The sequence below is a fragment of the Gigantopelta aegis genome, chromosome 7 (assembly GCF_016097555.1).
Source record: "Gigantopelta aegis isolate Gae_Host chromosome 7, Gae_host_genome, whole genome shotgun sequence".
In the NCBI taxonomy this organism is placed as follows: domain Eukaryota; kingdom Metazoa; phylum Mollusca; class Gastropoda; order Neomphalida; family Peltospiridae; genus Gigantopelta; species Gigantopelta aegis.
In genome coordinates, this window is record NC_054705.1 from 41,200,572 (window position 1) to 41,221,994 (window position 21,423).

Here is a 21,423-nt window from a genome sequence, read left to right on the forward strand (position 1 = left end):
ATCCATTCATTCATTCCTTTTCCCAAAGAGAGGACAGGCTGGACAGCATGCACCAAAGCTTTTGATATACCCGTCGTGGGGCACCGGGCACAAAAATGTTTTTATGTCGAAGTCTGCGCTAACTTATCGTACTCATTGTCTATTTTTTATAGATACCGTTGTTGATAATTACGGGTTGAACACTTGCTTTTTTAATTTGTAAAATAATATTTGTCACTGTGTGTGTGTGTGTGTGTGCGTGTGTGCGTGTATTCGCTTCGTGGTTTTTAAATGTCCGAAACGTATTATGCGAATACAAAATGCGCATTATTAGACTTGCGTGCATGAGCGAGGCGCGATCGAAACGATCGTTCTCCCAGTTCTGAAAGGCTTAAATAGGGAAAACAAATGGTGGTGAGGCAATATTTTGAAATGATGATATTTTAATAGATGTGTTCAGATGTTTATTTTACTTGCAGGCGATGTTTATCGTGCCGGGGTGTGAAGTGTCGTAGTTACATTAATATCCATTCGCTAATTTTATATGTAGGTGCCATGTTTAATGATGAACTCTGTTGTATTTGAAAATATTTTTATTTAATATACAATGTTATACAAATTATATCAACGAGGGTGTTAAATTAAAAACATATGAACGGTTTGTTTTTTGTTTTTCTTTTTATGTGAACGAAGTTATTGTCCATGTGGCGGGACGTAGCCCAGTGGTAAAACGGTCGCTTGATACGCGGTCGGTCTGGGATCGATCCCCATCGGTGTGCCCATTAGGCTATTTCTTGTCTCAGCCAGCGCACCACGACTGATATATCAACGGCCGTGGTATGTGCTATCCAGCCTGCGATTGTGCACATAAAAGATCAATTGCTATTAATGTAATAAAAAATTTAGCGGGTTTCCTCTCTAAGACTATGTCAAAATTACCATCCAATTGCCAAATCCAATGTGCTCTAGTAGTGTCGTTAAAGAAAATAAACTTTCTACCTAGATTTTTCCTGAGGTCACAATGAGTTATTTAAGTCTGTGCCTTGTAATTTTCTGACTTTATGGATCAGTCCCTTAAAATTGAAGTGTCCTTTTTATGAAGGTCAATACATACACACACACTCTCACTCACTCACTCACTCACTCACCCACCCAATCACTCACTCTCTCTCTCTCTCTCTCTCTCTCTCTCTCTCTCTCTCTCTCTCTCTCTCTCTCTCTCTCTCTCTCTCTCTCTCTCTCTCTCTCTCTCTCTCTCTCTCTCTCTCTCTCTCTCTCTCTCTCTCTCTCTCTCTCTCTGATCGTAAGCTATTTAATCCCGTCCCTACCTGCTGTATACACCAGTGTTGTAACTTAATACTACCATGTCGTGACAAAGTGAAGCAGACTTGCCTAAAGGCAATAAATACTATCTAGTATTGTCGTTATTTAACATCACGTCACATGCGGTTAAAATAACCCCTGGCTATATATATAATAATACATTAAGGTGAGGCATGTTAACTGTTTTGCCCATTGGGCTATTTCTCGTCACATCCAGTGCACCACGATTGGTATATCAAAGGCCGTGGTACGAGCTATCCTATCTGGAATAATGCATACAAAATATGCTACTAATGGAAATATGTAGTGGGTTTCCCCTCTAAGACACGAGTTACCAAATGTTTGACATCCAACAATCGATGATCGATTAATCAATGTACTCTAGTAGTTTTCGTTAGAGGTGCAGACCCTAGTTTTAACCCATAAAAACATGGACACTAAGTTACAAACATGTAACTCATTTGGATAAAGTTACAATAGAGTGAAAGAGGAGTCTGTGACGTTAAAACAGGAAATATCCTTTAAAATATACTAAAACTCGAATCAATAAACCGTTACTTCTCAGACGCACGTTCGTTTTTTAAAATATGAAAACTGCAATTTTTGGTACTACAAACAACAGGATGACCAGAAAGACTTCCGTTCTACAGAAATGGGTAATCTATTGAATAAAATATAAGTAATGTTTGATTTCAGCAATCATAAACGGCTCTAATAGTGAAAAATATCCTGCAGTGTTTAAAAACTAGGGTATGCTCCTTTAAGAAAAATTAAACTTAACTTTGTTTGGAATGTCCACGTTAGGACATTTTAAAAATCTATTTGGTGTCCACCATGACTAGAGAGAAAGAGGGAGAGAGCGAGAGAGAGAGAGAGAGAGAGAGAGAGAGAGAGAGAGAGAGAGAGAGAGAGAGAGAGAGAGAGAGAGAGAGAGAGCGAGAGAGGGGCGGACGGACATACGGACATACAGACAGACAGGCAGGCAGAGAAACAGAGAGAGAGAAAGAGAGATAGAGAGAGGGGGGGGAGAGAGAGAGAGAGAGGGGGGATGTTTTAGTTATTGATATTGAGATAGGAAACCCGCTGTCGCCACTTCATGGGCTACTCTTTTCGATTAGCAGCAAGAGATCTTTTACATGCACCATCCCACAGACAGGATAGTACATAAGTACATACCACGACCTTTGTTACACCAGTTGTGGAGCACTGGCTGGAACGAGAACTAGCCCCATGGACCCACCGATGGGAATCGATCCTAGATCGATCATGCATCAGGCGAGCGTTGTACCACTGAGCTACGTCCCGCCCCGAGGGAGACAAAGAGACAGGCAGAGAGAGAGAGAGAGCAGAGAGAGAGAGAGAGAGAGAGAGAGAGAGAGAGAGAGAGAGAGAGAGAGAGAGAGAGAGAGAGAGAGAGAGAGAGAGAGAGAGAGAGAGACAGACAGACAGAGATATTAATGACAAGACTTGAGAGAATCGAAATTTGATGTTATTGTTATAGTTTGGTGCCGTACATTGAAGGAGGAAATATTTGTGAAGTCAGATTAACAATGGCGGCGCCCGTGGAGTGGGCGTGAACGTATTTCATTGTCGATTTGAATTGTTACCTGTTATAATTTGTCAGCATGCCATTAGCTACAGTCACAGTGAGGTAATGACATTATGCTTTTCTTTATGACTGATCAGGTAAAATTGATATTGACACTTTTAAAATTGTGTTTTATTCCAAAATATTGGGGCCATTTGGCATTTGACAATTACAGAATTGGTGCATTAGTACCATTACTATATAGTCCAACAAAAATGCTTTTCGGCAAAATATCCTGTTTATCATGATTTTCATTGGGGGGTTTTGGGGTTTATTTTGTTTGTTTTTTAATATGTACACTCAAATGTCTTTCAGCTTTATACCCATCACTGATGCAAACATTGCTTAGCCTTGCTTTCACAGACGTCTTGCACATCGTTTTATTTACGTTGGTATTTTCTGATCCCAATATTGCAAGAATCATAACTGTCTAAACCGGCATAATATTATTTCTTCGGTCGTAAGTGAGTACACTGTATAGGCTACATGTATATAAATAATAATGCGTATCAAATAAGCTATTTGTTATTCATTTGAATATCACTGTTCACGTACAGATTCATCTTTGTGTAATTTTATTTAAATAGCACACAAATGATCAAAGTTTAGGTTACAAGTGTTTTTGTTTTAAAAGAACAAATGAGTACCGTTTTCGACTTTAGTGACATGTAACAACATGATGTTGTTACTGACATGTAACAACATGATGTTATTACTGACATGTCACAACATGATGTTGTTACTGACATGTCACAACATGATGTTGTTACTGACATGTCACAACATGATTTTGTTACTGGTAAATTGAATCTTGTCTGCTGAGAGGCAGGACATAGCCCAGTGGTAAAGTGTTCGCTTAATGCACGGTAGGTCAAGGATCGATCCCCGTCAGTCGACCCATTGGGCTATTTCTCGTTCCAGTCAGTGCTCCACAATAGGTGTAACAAAAGCTGTGGTATGTACTATACTGTCTGTGGGATGATGCATATAAAAGATTCCTTGCTGCTAATCGAAAAGAGTAGCCCGTGAAGTGGCAACAGCGGGTTTCCTCTCTCAATATATATGTGGTCCTTAACCATGTGTCCGACGATATATAACTGTAAATAAAATGTGTTGAGTACATCGTAAAATAAAACATTTCATGAATGACCGTTTCAGACTTATTTCGATGCCTGCAGATCTATCATTTTCAAATACAAAATACATAAATTCTTAGCCGTACAAAACATTTTATTACAATAAATGGCCAGTACACAATTCTTGAATGTTACTTTGAAAAGTCCATTGCATAACATTAAAGAAAGAGAAAAGAATAATGGGTTGTTATTTTTTTCAGAGAGTTGAAGAATAAAGACACTGCTATTGATCTGAGTGTTCCGACCTACAAAGAAAGTCGAGGTCTCCTCGGATCGACCGTCGAATACCATGTGGTGGTTGTGTCGTCTTTGCCATTCTTCAAGTCGCCCAAACACAAAGAGTCCGATGTGGTTCAGTTTATGGTTATTATCAAGTTTTCATGTTACATTGTAGCTTGAGTGTATTTTACCTTTAACCTGTTTATACCATAGGTAACCCCCAAACAAACCCCCAAGCTTTAGCAAGTAACAAGTGAAAATTATTTCACTCAGGACATAAATTTTATAATAACTGGTAACTCATTTATTATTCTATTTATTACCCCAGCTTTTTTTTTTTTTTTTTAAAGCCTTTATTTTCAATATATTATATTATATCCTACATCAGCTACACGTCCATGTATATAGAAATGACGTAAACTACTTTACTGTTCTGGGTATTGCCTTAACTTTGTATTTTATTCACGGTTACAGATAATTTTCAAAACCCAAAGTTCTATTTATTCTGTAAAAAAAAATAAATCTATAATGAATTTTATTAGACTACCATTTTATTACAAGTTTAAACACTGAAACCAGAAAGACGTAAACGCTAACACTAAACTACGTGACGTCATTGTGTGTGATTGGTGATTGGTTTGTTGGCGTCAGATCATCCAATAGTAGTGTACGTTAAACCAATGCATGATAATTTCTCAGTGAGAAATTACGGTTTTTATTTTCGCCGTTATGAGTGCTTGCTGGAGTAATAAACATTACTGTATATCCTTGAAGTGCTTGCTGGAGTAATAAACATTATTGCATTGTGTATATCCTTGAAAATTATTAAAAATACTTAAAGGGACATTCCTCAGTTTGCTGCACTTTTTAAGATGTTATCGACTAACAGACACTTTTAGCAGTAGTCTCAGAATCCTTAGGGTTTTGTTTTGTTTGTTGTTGTTTTGTGGTTGTTTGTTTTTGTTTGTTTTGTTTTTTGCGGGGGGGGGGGGGGGGGGGCTGTTCGTTTTATTTGGGGGTAGTTACTCTTAACAGATAAATTTGTAATATCTTAATTGGCTCCCCATATCCTTATGCTAGTGTCAGACTACCAACTGCCACGACACAGTTGATCAACTTTCTGCTCTCGCGACTTCTACGACTGTCCAGTTGCTAGTCTGAGCGCTCTTACAACTCGATTCTCGTCATATAACCCATCAGTTATTAAAATGACATTCCTGAGTTTGCTGCACTTTTTAAGATGTTATCGACTAACAGACACTTTTAACGATTGTAATTACATATCAAATATATTTTTCTGCATAAAATATTAGTGGCTCTATATTAAACATGTTTCTGATCGTTCTAATATTTGTACTAGGTTAAAATTCATCTTATTTCCTAAAATATAGTTTTTTCATACATACGTAATTATTTGAAGACAAAATCCAGTTTGGGCTTCTTACAAATATTAAGATGACCAGAAACACATTGAATATACAGACACTGATATTCTAAACAAGAAAATATATTTAATATGTAAGTTTCATCGTAGAAATATTTTATTAGTCGGAAACATCTTACAATGCAGCAAACTCAGGAATGTCCCTTTAATTTAAAGAAAAATGTATTTCATTAAATTGTATAAAAATTTAGCAATTGGCTAAATTGGTATTGGACAGGGTGAGCCCTTCCCTTTTCAAATACATTCCACAGGCCTTGATCCATGAAACCATCCAACTGGCAGTGCTCCCACCCCACCCCCGCCCCAAAAAAGGTACAAAGCAATCCAATATAATATATATACAAGAAGAAACTTGACACACCTTTCAGTGATAAAAATAAGCAGAATTTTTCACTAGTCCACCGGACAAACATATCTAGCAATCGACTTGTCCGACAATATTTTCACTTGTCTAAATAAATAGTTTGTTTTATTCAAGTACAAGGACGATGTTTTTCATTGCTCAAAAGGAAACTTCATTGAACATTTTCACTTGTCCACTGGACAACCACCAAGGTACATTTTGTTTGTCCGAGTAGATTTTCACTTGTCAGGACAAACGGACAAGTGCTTATTTCGAACACTGCCTTTATACAAAAAAAATCCAGCACATTGACACATTTCTTTTCATATCAACTTATTTTCATGCTTATATCCAATTAAGGTTCAAGCACGCTGTCCTGGGCACACACCTCAGCTATCTGCGCTGTCTGTCCATAACAGTGGATTAGTTATTAGTGGTTAGTGAGACAGAAGCGAGTGTAGTGGTTTTACACCTACCCACTGAGTCGTTGAAACTCGCTCTGGGTGGGAGCCAGTACCGGACTGCGAACCCTGTACCTACCAGCCTTATGTCCGATGGCTTAACCACGATACTACCGAGGCCGGAACATTGACACATACTAAGTGGGCCATAATCTAGAATTGGAAAAGTAGGAGGGGTGACTGCTCTCTTCCCAGAAGAAGGGAGAAGTTTACTTAAAATGGGCAGAGTGAACATTTATTGATACATTTCATAATGTTTCATCATTCTCTGTTTTTAATCGACCGGCCTCGGTGGCGCAATGGTTAAGCCATTGGACTACAGGCTGATAGGTACTGGGTTCGGATCCCAGTCGAGGCATGGGATTTTTAATCCAGATACAGACTGCAAACCCTGAGTGAGTGCTCCGCAAGGCTCAATAGGTAGGTGTAAACCACTTGCACCAACCAGTGATCCATAACTGGTTCAACAAAGGCCATGGTTTGTGCTATCCTGCCTGTGGGAAGTGCAAATAAAAGATCCCTTGCTGCCTATTGTAAAAGAGTAGCCTATGTGGTAACAGCGGATTTCCTCTATAAAAAAAAAACAGTGTCAGAATGACCATATGTTTGACGTCAAAACTTTATTTCTGTTTTTAATCAAAAACGTTGATGTGCAGAATGACACAATGTTCGGTAACACAATGGACAGACAGGGTGTTTAGTGACCTATGACTCTAAACAAGCTGGTGTTTTGACATCTGTTATGTGATTTTGTTTTTGAAATCAGATTAGGTCCAAAATATTACGGCGACCTCAATTGACTTCTCACTATTGCTAGCCCATTGGGTCATTTCTCACTCCAGCCAGTGCATCATGACTGGTACATCAAATACCGTGGTATGTGCTATCCTATCTATGGTGCATATAAAAGATCCCTTGCTGCTAATCGAAAAGAGTAGTCCATGAAGTGGTGACAGCGGGTTTCCTCTCTCTCAATATCTGTGTGGTCCTTAACCATATGTCCAATGCCATGTAACCATAAGTAAAATGTGTTGAGTGCATTATTAAATAAAACATTTCCTTCCTTCTCACTATTGCTAATACCTGGACCTTGGCGGAAAAAACCTCCATTTCACCGGTAAGATTAGGGCCAGCTAAGTACCAGTACTAGATGCCTAATAAAGGAATTGATTTCTAAATCTTGCAACTTAGATCTTTAGTTTTATGATTTTTTAGTTTTAGATATATTAATTGCATCATGGAAATATAAATAAATTATTATATCTTAAAATATTCATACTTCAGGGCTCAAATTTAAGAATGTGTCTTCCACAGCAATTAAAAAAAAAATTCTTATGGGTGAAACATCCCATCGGTGGCAATTTTGTAAAAAGTGACATTTGCAACAAATATACTGGAAGGTTATTTTGCTATATGTAGACATTTCAAATGTGTAAATCTTAAATATTGGCAGATAATGTAAACCAGGTGTATACATTTTGCCGTGGTTGAGGAGCTCTGTCGATGGAACAAAAGTGGTGTCAGTAGCAATACTCTCAGGGTTTCTGCCAGAGGGCGCCATACCCAAATTGTTTGGCAGATTTTATGTTTTAAAGTTCATTATTTGACAAAATCAATTACTTTTATCATTACTGTACGATTTTCTTAACTCTAACCCTAAACTTAACCCACTTTCTTTCTGGGGGGAGGCCCTCCATACCCTCTGTTGATAGTGGTTGCATTTAATTCCATAGTGCCATTGGGCCTACCCAAACATTTCTTTCTGGCAGAAATGACGACAGTTGCCGTTGGTGCCATCATTAAGATCGAATCCTGACACTTCTTTTATTGGTCATTGTATGTTTTAAAAAGGGCAGACAATGCATAACATTAATATATAATATACCAATGTATATACAGTCAAACCTCACAAAACTGGACCCTCTGTAAACGAGAATCCCCTCAGAACCCGACGTTTTTCATGGGCCCTTTTTAAATATATGCACATAAGAGAACCTCTGTGAACTGGATACCTCTTAAAACTGGACTTTTTACTTGGTCCCGAGGGTGTCCCGGTTTAGAGATATCTCACTGTATAACATTAATATATAATACAGTTGATCATTTGACAGATTTCCAAGAAGTTTGCTGACTTTGAGGAGCTCCACACGAGATTGAATGAGAAGTACTCGGGGACAGCCTTTCCACCGCTCCCTAGAAGTGTTCTGCGAGTGAACGACGTGATTGCTCGCGAAAGAAGAACCGAACTGGACCACTTTCTGAAGATGGTTGCCGTCATACCAAAGATTAGCTCGAGCAGTATTATTATTGAGTTCTTAGGTAAACGCACGGACACTGTACGTTGGCAGTGTTATTATTGAGTTCTTAGGTAAACACATGGACACTGTACATTGGCAGTGTTATTATTGAGTTCTTAGGTAAACACAGGGACACTGTACGTTGGCAGTGTTATTATTGAGTTCTTAGGTAAACACATAGACACTGTACATTGGCAGTGTTATTATTGAGTTCTTAGGTAAACACAGGGACACTGTACGTTGGCAGTGTTATTATTGAGTTCTTAGGTAAACACATAGACACTGTACATTGGCAGTGTTATTATTGAGTTCTTAGGTAAACACAGGGACACTGTACGTTGGCAGTGTTATTATGGAGTTGTTAGGTAAACACACGGACACTGTACGTTGGCAGTGTTATTATGGAGTTGTTAGGTAAACACACGGACACTGTACGTTGGCAGTGTTATTATGGAGTTGTTAGGTAAACACACGGACACTGTACGTTGGCAGTGTTATTATGGAGTTGTTAGGTAAACACACGGACACTGTACGTTGGCAGTGTTATTATGGAGTTGTTAGGTAAACACACGGACACTGTACGTTGGCAGTGTTATTATGGAGTTGTTAGGTAAACACACGGACACTGTACGTTGGCAGTGTTATTATGGAGTTCTTAGGTAAACACACGGACACTGTACGTTGGCAGTGTTATTATGGAGTTCTTAGGTAAACACACGGACACTGTACGTTGGCAGTGTTATTATGGAGTTGTTAGGTAAACACACGGACACTGTACGTTGGCAGTGTTATTATGGAGTTCTTAGGTAAACACACGGACACTGTACGTTGGCAGTGTTATTATGGAGTTCTTAGGTAAACACACGGACACTGTACGTTGGCAGTGTTATTATGGAGTTCTTAGGTAAACACACGGACACTGTACGTTGGCAGTGTTATTATGGAGTTCTTAGGTAAACACACGGACACTGTACGTTGGCAGTGTTATTATGGAGTTCTTAGGTAAACACACGGACACTGTACGTTGGCAGTGTTATTATGGAGTTCTTAGGTAAACACACGGACACTGTACGTTGGCAGTGTTATTATGGAGTTGTTAGGTAAACACACAGACACTGTACGTTGGCAGTGTTATTATGAAGTTGTTAGGTAAACACACGGACACCGTACGTTGGCAGTGTTATTATGGAGTTCTTAGGTAAACACACGGACACCGTACGTAGGCAGTGTTATGGAGTTCTTAGGTAAACACATGGACACTGTACGTTGGCAGTGTTATTATGGAGTTCTTAGGTAAACACATGGACACTGTACGTTGGCAGTGTTATTATGAAGTTGTTAGGTAAACACACAGACACCGTACGTTGGCAGTGTTATTATGAAGTTGTTAGGTAAACACACGGACACCGTACGTTGGCAGTGTTATTATGGAGTTCTTAGGTAAACACACGGACACCGTACGTAGGCAGTGTTATGGAGTTCTTAGGTAAACACACAGACACTGTATGTTGGCAGTGTTATTGTGGAGTTCTTAGGTAAACACATGGACACCGTATGTTGGCAGTGTTATGGATTTGTTAGGTAAACACACGGACACTGTACATTGGCAGTGTTATGGATTTGTTAGGTAAACACATGGACACTGTACATTGGTGTCTAAATTTAGAGCATCTTTCGATGGCAATTCTGTACAAATAATAACAAAGTAAATATCTGATAATGAGAAAAATGCCATTTTAGGTCAATATATATGGACAGGTGGCTGATATATACCAGTCTTGACTGTGTATGTGTGTGTGTAGAATGCTCACATAATACATTATTTTTATTCCTAATATATGATATTGACGATAATGAAATACACGAGGGTAATAATCTCTTTATCATATAAGCTCAAGCTTAATACAAGGTGTTTTTGTAAACTGTACACACAACTTTAATTCCAGTCCGCCATTACTAGATATTCAAATGACATAAGAATATGTGGCGCGGTGTATTTTTGAATGGAACTAACGTCAAACTCGAATGACGTCATTTGGATGTCCTTACATCAAAACAAATTAGGGCTTAACGTTTTTTTGTTTTCTAAACACAGGACAGCTTTCAGTGTCAAATTGCCACTGAAATGTTTTTATTCGATGACTATGAATGCATACGTCAATTATGGAGTGTCACACAAATACGTTTGCTTAAATGTCAATAAACCTAGTGCTGTGAACTCGATTAATTTACATCTAATTTGCAAAGTTATCAAATTCTTAAAGTATGTGATCTTAAAAATATCACATACTTTGATTGCACTGAAAATGTAAGATATTATATGATAAATATACATGTGTATTTCCTGTCCTGGATGGAGGACCTTGCACAAGTCGACATCTGTGCCCATGACAGGTGTGCGCTACAACAGCTTGCTCTGAATGTGAACGTTAAGCCCTATAACTTAACCTGGATGTGTATTTTATCTATAACTTGACCTGGATGTGTATTTTATCTATAACTTGACCTGGATGTGTATTTTATCACACCAGTACTAATACTGACTTGAAACCATGAACAATTTACTAATTACTAATTTTTATTGTTTCAAATTTAAAGAAAAAATCATCATCAGTTTAATGAAATGTTTGTCTCTCACAGCTAATTTGAGCTACTCGAGTACGTGACAAGTAGAGGTTACAATCTCGAATACTGGAGTCCACGATTTTGGACTCGCGGAGGTGACAGCTATTGTGAACATGTATTGTGCTACTTGTGGCAAATCCAACTCCATTTTAACTGCCTGTCTCTTTTGTTTAGCGACACCACTGATGTCTCATTCATTTATTAAGAGCGGGATTTAGCTCAGGCAGTTGAGTGCTCGCTTGAGGTTCTTGCGTCGCAGGATCGAACCACCTCGGTGGATCCATTCAACTCATTAGGATTTTTCTTGTTCCAACCAGTGCACCACAGCTGGACAGAGGCCGTGGTATGTGTTTTCCTGTCTGTGGGAAAAAGCATATGAAAGATTCCTTGCTACTAATAGTCAAATGTAGCAGGTTTCCTCTGATGACTACGAGTCGGAATTACCAAACGTTTAACATGCAATATATAGCCGATGATTAATAAATCAATGTGCTCTAGTGGTGTCGTTACACAAAACAAACTATGTTATTTCGTTCTGTAGGTGTGAATCCACTCAAAGCTGGGAAATACCGACGTGATGGATCTACAATCGACGAGAAAAAGGAAGACAAAAACGTTGACGAGGAAACCCAAGATGGTGAAACTGAGAACACGGAAGGACAAACGGAAAGGTCTGTGACACAACAGTGAACACCTTGGGTGGGGGGGAAAGGCCGGTGACACAACAGAGAACACCTCGGGTGGGGGAGAAAGGTCTGTGACACAACAGAGAACACCTCGGGTCGGGGAGAAAGGTCTGTGACACAACAGAGAACACCTCAGGTGGGGGAGAAAGGTCTGTGACACAGCAGAGAATACCTCGGGTGGGGGAGAAAGATCTGTGACACAGCAGAGAATACCTCGGGTGAGAGAGAAAGGTCTGTGATACAACAGTGAACACCTCGGGTGGGGGAGAAAGGTCTGTGACACAACAGTGAACACCTTGGTTGGGGGGAAGGTCAATGACACAACAGTGAACACCTTGGGTGAGGGAGAAAGGCCTGTGACACAATAGTGAACACCTCGGGTGGGGGAGAAAGGTCGGTGACACAACAGTGAACACCTCGGGTGGGGGGAAGGTCATGGGGTGGGGGGTACAGTGAATGTAAACTGATTGCTCACATCCCACTTTAGGTCATCCATTGATTCATCCATCCAATTAATAATTGACTCATCCATTCACCTTCCGTCCATCCATCCTTCCTTCCATCCATCCTTCCTTCCATCCATACTTCCATCCATCCATTTACCATGCAACTAATAACTGACTCATCCATCCATCCACCCATCAATCCATCCAATTATTGACTCGTCCATCCATCCATTTATTTATCCATTGAACTAATAATTCACTCACTCATCCATCCATCCATCCATCTGTCGATGCATCCAACAATTGACTCATCCGCCCATAAACCCACCCATCCATCCATCCTTCATTCATCCATTCAACAAATAATTAATCTGTCCATCCATCCATCTTCCATCCATCCATTTATTCATTCATCCTATTTTTAATTCACTCTTCCATCCATCCATCCAATCATTGACCCATCCACCTACTGATCCATCTATCATCCATCCATCCAACCAATAACTGATTCATCCATCCACTCATCCATCCATCATTCATCTATCCATTCAACTAATAATTCATCCATTCATTCAATAATGGACTCATCCATCCACAAACCCACCCATCCATTCATCCTTCATTCATCCATTCAACAAATCATTCATCCATCATCCATCTATTAATCCATCTATTCGCCTATCCATCCATATATTTATTCATGCCATCATCCATCCATTCATCCATTGGTCGATCCATCAGTTCATCCATTCATTCCATCATTCATCCATCATCCATTCATTCCATCCATCTTTTCGTCCATCCATTCATTCCATCATTCATCCATCATCCATTCATTCCATCCATCTTTTCGTCCATCCATTCATTCCATCATCCATCCATGCATCATTCATCCATCCATCCATCCATCCATCCATTCATTCCATTCATTCCATCATCCATCCATCCATCCATTCCATATCCATCCATTCCATATCCATCCATTCCATATCCATCCATCCATCAATCAATCCATTCATTCATTGTCCATCCATCCATCCATCCATGTTTTCATCCATCCTTCCGTCCATCCATCCATCCATCCATCTATCTATCCATCCTTCCGTCCATCCATCCATTCATGTATTCACTCCTTGATCCACCCAACCAGCCACTGATTCATCTGTTCACTCATCTATTGTGTTTCAGCTCCGACCTGAATCTATTCGACGATGAAGCCACCGAGGAGGACAACACAGCTGGACTCTTTCTCATAGAGGGAGATAACCAGACAGCAGATTTGTTCACTGGAGACACAACCAGCTCTAAACACTCGGGTAAATGGAGTTTTTGCACGGGTGGCTGCAGGATTTTGTTAGGGACAGGGTGATAAATCAAAATAAAGGACACCATGAAGCAAAAGTTTAAAATTTGTCTTGCATAACGACATCACTAGAGTACATTTATTTATTAATCATCGGCTATTGGATGTCAAACATTTTATTTAGATGAAATTAGTGGGTGAGCCTTAACTCGAGCATGCATTTAAAGCCGAAAATACTGCTCAGTATCAGTATCAGTATTGTATTGGAAAGAAAGAAATTAGTTCTATTCATATATTAATCACAGTATTTTAGGGATATATTTAAGTTTAGGTGAGTGTGGGTGGGCACCGTTCCCCAGGATCTGCACCTGTTCTGTTTCAGTTTCCATCAACACCTTTTTGTCTCACCTTGTATGAATTTGAAGGATTTTGGCAAAAGAAATTATTGATTGTAATTTGTAATGGGCATATTGTTTAAGATCTTTACAGAACTTCACATACATTGTTTTCGCTTCCTATTTATTGCATGAGTTTATTTTGTGCAAGAATGTATACCACAAGACTGCGTAGCAAAAACAATATATATGAAGTTTTGTATTTATTACATACCTTCTTTTATGCTTTACAAAAATGGTTTTTAATTTAACGTCATAACAATACTTTCTTAAATCAATGTTAAATCTATACTCCTTTCATGGATTTATGTAACATTAAGAATCTTACTCTGCAATGGTCTTGTATAATGTTTCAAATACGATGTGACGTAATTTGTAAATCATATATGACGTCAGTAAATAAAAGGCGCTAACTGCAATAAAAATAAAAAGGGACTTCCCCATTTAAAAGTTCCGGTCCAGATCGCACGTATGTGTGATTGATGCAAAATAAATTTATCACACGGTTTCAAAATGTCTTTATGACTATAGTAAGACTGAACAGGTATGTAATAAATGTTTATGTTGCAAATCAATTACAAAATCACTACCAGTAAATAATTTTGCAGACCTCACTTTTTATGGAGAGCTATCACTCTCGCTCTCCATCACTCCCCAGAGACTAGTTTAAGGAGAGTGATATTTAGATCTTAGCATGTGAATTTATATGGTATCAGTATGACATCTTAATTGGCTCCCCGTAATCTAATTTAGGTGAGCAATTAATAACTCCCCCTACTTTTTTCATTTCATTTCAACTTATTTTCATGCTTATATCCAATTAAGGTTCAAGCACGCTGTCCTGGGAACACACCTTTGCTATCTGGGCTGTCTGTCCCGGACAGTGGGTTAGTTGCTAATGGTTAGTGACAAAGAAGAGGATGTAGTGGTCTTACACCTACCCAATGAGTCGTTAAAACTCGCTCTGAGTGAAAACTGGTACCGAGCTGTGAACCCAGTACCTACTTGCCTTAAGTCCAATGGCTTGACCACAACACCACCGAGTAGAGGTCTGATGTTGGCATAGCGCAATCTTGTCACAGCCAAATTAAAGGGACTGACCCTAGTTTCAATCCATGAAAATTAACACTAAGTTTAGTTAATCTACAAACCTGTAACACATTTGGATAAAGTTACAATTGAGTGAAACATGAGTCTGTGAATTTGAAAGGGTGAAATACCCTCTAAAATAGACTAAAACTCGACTCCGTAACTGTTACTTCTAAGCCGCACGTGAGTTTTTTAAAAATATGAAAAATGCATTTTGTGCTATTAAAAACACCAGGATGACCACAAACACTTTGAATGTGCAGAAATGGATAATCTAAACAATAAAATCTAAGTAAAGTATGATTTCAGTAATAAAAAACGGCTCTAATAGTAAAAAAATATGCATAGTGTTTAAAAAGTAGGGTATGTCCCTTTAACAAAAACACCTTTTACTTTCTTATTTTTGTCTGCAGAAGCAGTCCTGTTTGAAGATCAAGACTATGGAGCAGGGATAACCGAGGAGGATGAGAAAAACCTCTTCCTGCCAGACTCGATTATCACGAAAAAAGTCCTCGTGCAGACCACAGGAAGTGAAGACACGTCCGATCTTTTCGAGTATGTTTGTGTTACAATCATTTGGCTAACACCTTATAAATATATACTAGAAATTTAATGACTATTATAGTCGCAGACACTAGTTTCAACCCGTAAAAATGGACACTAAGTTTAGTTTATCTACACACCTTTAACACATTTCGATAAAGTTACAACTGAGTAAAACATGAGTTTGACTTTGAAATGGCAAAATACCCTCTAAAATAGACTAAAACTTGATTCTGTAACCGTTACTTCTCAGATGCATGTGCATTTAAAAAATAATATATGAAAAAATTTAATGTTTGATTTCATTGATGATAAACATCTCTAATAGTGAAAAATATGCCTTTAATTAGTGTTTAAAAACTAGGGTTTGTCCCTTTAATATCATTTCCTTTAATGCTATAAGCATTCCTTTATAATATATCGGACAAGTAAGGATTTCTTCTACTTATTAAACATTGCCAATTTCTGATACGGCCAATAATATATGCTTGTTCCTGGTTATTGTTTTATTAAAGGGACATTCCTGAGTTTGCTACAGTTTTTAAGATGTTATCGACTAACAGAGACTTTTTAACTATTGTAATTACATATCAAATATATTTTTATGCATAAAATATTAGTGGCTGTATATTAAACGTGTTTCTGATCTATTTCTACTAGATTAAATTTAATTTTACTTCCTAAAATATATTTTTTTCCTACGTACGAAATTATTTGAAGACAAAATCCAGCTTGAGCTTCTTACAAATATTAAGACAGTCAGAAACACATTGAATATACAGACACTGATATTCTAAATAAGAAAATATATTTAATATGTAAGTTTCATTGTAGAAATATTTTATTAGTCGGAAACATCTTACAATGCAGCAAACTCAGGAATGTCCCTTTAACAGTAAAAAAAATGGTGTAATGTGTATACTGACGGGATTCAAACCTTCATGTACTACAAATATTATCCGTCCAAATTGAACCTAAAGATAGTACAATCTGTAGACAATATTATCGTCTTATGAGAATGGTTTATTTTATTAATTATAACTGAATTATTTCATGATCTTATCAAAGTGGAGGTGGGATTTAGTTCAGTCAGTTGAGCACTTGCTTGAGGTTCTTGCATCGCAGGATCGAACAACCTCGGTGAATCCAGTCGGCTCATTGGGTTTTTCTCGTTCCAAGCAGTGCACCATAACTGGTCAAAGGCCATGGTATGTGCTTTCCTGTCTGTGGGAAGTGCATATAAAATATCCCTTGTTGCATTAAGAAAATGTGGTGGGTTTCTTCTATTGACTGCTGTAGTCAGAATTGCCAAATGTTTGACATCCAGTAGCCGATAATTAATATATCAATGTGCTCTAGTGGTGTTGTTAAACAAAACAAGCTTTACTTTACTTATCAAAGTGATTTACTTTTAAAATTATAAAATATTTGCATGTTTCAAATAGTTTTCAAAGAGTCATTTATATGTAGCTTGTGTATATCTGTATTCCAGCCAGTGCACCACAAAGGCTGTGGTATGTGCTATCCTGACTGTAGGAAAGTGCATATAAAATATCCCTTGCTTCATTAGAAAAAATGTAGTGGGTTTCCTCTGATGACTATATGTCAAAATTACCAAATGTTTGACATCCAATAGCCTATGATTAACGAATCTAGTGGTGTCGTTAAACAAACCAATTTTTTTTTCTGGTCCAAGTATGTGTACTGTATATTTTTATACCCAACACAACATTTGTAGCTTTTTTACGGAGTTATGGCCCTTGAATTTCGAAGATGTAAAACTTTGTTTTCTGAACTTTGTTTTCAGAAGGCCTTGAGATATTGAACTGAAATTTTGTGTATAGCTTTATCATGAATTGTAAGTTTGACTGTTATGTAGGAGTTATGGTCCTTGAACTTAAGAGATATGAAAATTAGTTTTTCTGGTCTTTAAGTTTTGCAATGCCTGAAAATATTGAGATGAAATTTTGTATATAGCTTTTCATGTACTGTTACTGATCAAGTTTAACTTCAGTGGTGATTTACCCACTTTTCACAGAGTTGTGGCCCTTAAAGGAGCTCAATCACGGATTTAGTGGGCCTTGTTTCTCTAAATATGCATTATAAATGAAACTTACATTCATTTGGAATACCAAACCTAGTTATTGTATGATCCAAAATATTTTAATTGAACTACGATCAAGGGAATTCCACGACATGCTTTATTTTTAAAATTTGGAAGTCTTCTTGTAAAAGGTCATAAAAATACAGAAAAACAGACTCGTAGTGATGAGGCTATATATACGACAACCGTATAATGTATTTGTGGATTTTATATAAACGATCGCCATGTATAGAGACTTGGCAAATGAGGGCCGGCTATATACATGGCAAATAATAAAAAATATATTATTTCATGACGAAAATAACTGCGAATACGCTGAAATAAAATAATAAACAGCGGAACATGAATTCACCATTTATTATTATTATTATTATTATTATTATTATTAGGCGCGTGTGCAAATTATTGTGACTGGTTTGCAAAGTGGTATTTCGGTTTTAAAACCAGTGTATTAAACATTGCATGGTTTGTTGTCCAAAGGTTGGTTAATTATTACTTAACCCAGTTGAATCCAGTTCTATGTGCAGGGACAAGTTCAGCCTGCCGTTTGTGCATGTGTGCACGCATGTTAATCTTACGTTTTTATAGCCAACACTCTTCCAGATAAAACACCGCCCCTCCACCCCAAAAAGGTAGTAGTAGGCTAATAATAATAGTAATAGTAGTAGTAGTAGTAGTAGTAGTAGTAGTAGTAGTAGTAGTAGTAGTAGTAGTAGTAGTAGTAGTAGTAGTAGTAGTAGTAGTAATAATAATAATTGTGTATTATTATTATTATTATTATTATTACATGTATTATAATGTTGGTAAAATCGCGGTGGGGTGGGTGGGGGCGGTTGTTACAGAAATGTTACATAAATTTAGAGGGGAATCCGGGAGTGGTCCAAGCTTTACTAGTAGCCTATAAAAAAATTTATTTTGAGTTTTATTGGCCCTTGCAATTTTGAGCATTTGAAATGTGACTAAATACAGCAAAATAACCTTTTAGTCATATTTATTTACGGTAAAATTAACTTTCTTTACAAAATTTACGTAAGCAGCCTCAAAATTGCAATCAGTGAAAAATTATTAAGTTCAAGCCCTGTTGTTAGTTTGTGTACTGTCCGTAGTTAGTTTCTCTTTCAGTTAATCTACATCAGCCACTGATAATTTGTAATTGTTATTTTTATTTATTTACTTATTCATCATCATCATCATCATCATCATCATTATTATTGTTATTATTTATTTATTTATTTATTTATTATAATTAATTTTTTGTTAATACTGTAGGGACAATATGACGCTATTCATATATCTATGGAAAACGTACACAAAAGGGTCCGCTAAATTCATATACTCCCCCCACCCCGTTCCCTGTTCAAAAAATGCACTGTTCGTACAGTACTTAGTATGTATTCCTCTTGTTCCAGATGGTTCGGTAATATGGATCAATTAAATACATGTACTTATTTACCGCCTATATACATTTTTGCTGTGAATATAGCCAGCCCTCGTTAGTGGAGGCTATAGACACATATATAGTCGCATCGTATATAAACACCGTCTAGTTCAGAGTATTCTTTAAAAATGTAACAATTCCTATTCCAAGTCAGCTGTTATGCCATATTTTGTATAATAATGAATTTGACATGGTCGAAAATGACGGTGTTTGTGATCCAGATGTTTAGAGTTTTTCGCGTATGACTAATGATAAATTTACCTATAGATGCAAAGGCCTAACTAGTCGGGATTGTCGACGTTTAACATGCTTCTGTTACTAAAATAAATTAATGTAGAAGCTTAATATCATTCAGTACAGGTTTTTATTAATTTTTAATAACTTATTTTTAATGGGTTTTTTTCTTCTATTTACCCTACGTCGCAGAGGACGGTCAAGCGTTCTCGTTACACGAGCTTGGTAAATCGTTTTGGCACTGCGGTTATTTGGGGAATGCCCGTCACGTGACTCAAAATAATACGTCACACCTCTGTTCTCCAAATAGCCGTTATTTTTCTCAGAATTATGGACCGTTCCCATAATTCAATTATTTTTTTATAAAATATCAATAATAAGTGTGATATGGTGGTTATGTAGATGGTTCAATAAAGTACTTTTAGGTACAAATCAAATGTATATATTGTCATATAATACTTTGTTGGGTCAATAATTAGGTCAGCCATCCGTGACAGAGCGCGTTTAATCTTAGAAGATATGAAAATTTGTTGGGCCCGGGTAGGGGACATGTATTGCTTTAGCAGTACTCTCAGAATGCTTGTTAAATATTAAGTTAATTATTTTGTTTCTTGTATTGAAGGTTAGATGATAACCTAGACGACCTTATGAAGATCACGATAAGTAAAGCCAAGGACCAAGAGTCTTCCACAGATGTTTCAACCAATGAGGACAACTCTTTCACAAATCCTCCAGCCAATGAAGAATCAGCTTCCAATAATCTTCCAGCCAATCAGAACAGTCCTTCCACAAATATTTCATCCAGTCACGACACAGTTTCCAAACCAACCAAGCCTCAGCTTCCGCAGAAGCCGAAACCAGCACCACGGTCAAGGCCACCTGTGGTTACAGAGACATCTGGTGTGGAGAAACCAAAGCCGGCCGTTCGACAGAAGCCTCCAGTTAACAAAAAGCCACTGGTTGCTAAGAAACCAGAATTGATGGAGAATGTTGAAGTTAAAGGAGCAGATTCTGTTGATAGTTTGAACACGGACGACATTCTTAAATACATTCAGACTAACACAGAAAATACGGAGACTGATTTAGACTTGTTTTCATAGCTTAGAAGATGCTTAACCCCTTAAGTGACTAAATCCAGCGTGGGTGACATAAAGGATCACATTATGTTGATAGTTTGATCACGGATGAATTTTTTATAAATACATTCAATCTTAACACGGAGAATAAAAAGTCTGATTTAGACTTGTTTTCACAGCCAAGAATGACAATTAACCCATTATCAGATAAGTTCAACTTGGATGATAAATATTTAGTCTAGTATAAAAAATAAAATGTCAGATTTAGACTAAAGTACTAATAAAAATTATACCCAGGTGATTTTCCAGTCTTATATATTAGTTATGAAAATCCCTGGAATAAAAAAAATGAAAATGTGTCAGTATTTTCATGACCTGTTGTGGTATTCAAACAACCGATACCTAAAATGACAATAAATGACCTGTTATAGATCGAAATATGAGATTTATTTACAATTGTACTGCAAAACATATGTTATATGAAACGGACTATAACACCAAGTTTGATATTGAACACACCTGAGACCACCTCTCTGCTTAGCTTAGTACTTGTGATTTCACCTGTCAAGTGTAATCAATATAAACCTGGGAGTTATAGTCTGTTCCAAATTACTTATGTTTTGCAGTAAAATTGTAAATACATCTCATATTTCTATCTATAACAGGTCATTTATTGTCATTTTTTGTAAAGGTT

The 21,423-nt window shown here is 37.4% G+C and overlaps 1 protein-coding gene across 1 annotated transcript; it reads left to right on the forward strand.

The window, feature by feature from the left end:
• Positions 1-2,808: 2,808 nt before the first annotated feature.
• LOC121377200 (HCLS1-binding protein 3-like) lies at positions 2,809-21,026 on the forward strand. The gene is made up of 7 exons (XM_041505105.1): positions 2,809-2,953; positions 4,227-4,389; positions 8,605-8,812; positions 11,957-12,086; positions 13,736-13,863; positions 15,748-15,889; positions 20,276-21,026. Exons 1-7 carry the CDS (start codon positions 2,928-2,930, stop codon positions 20,751-20,753), a joined length of 1,275 nt encoding a protein of 424 aa, XP_041361039.1. The 5' UTR covers positions 2,809-2,927; the 3' UTR covers positions 20,754-21,026.
• Positions 21,027-21,423: the final 397 nt, after the last annotated feature.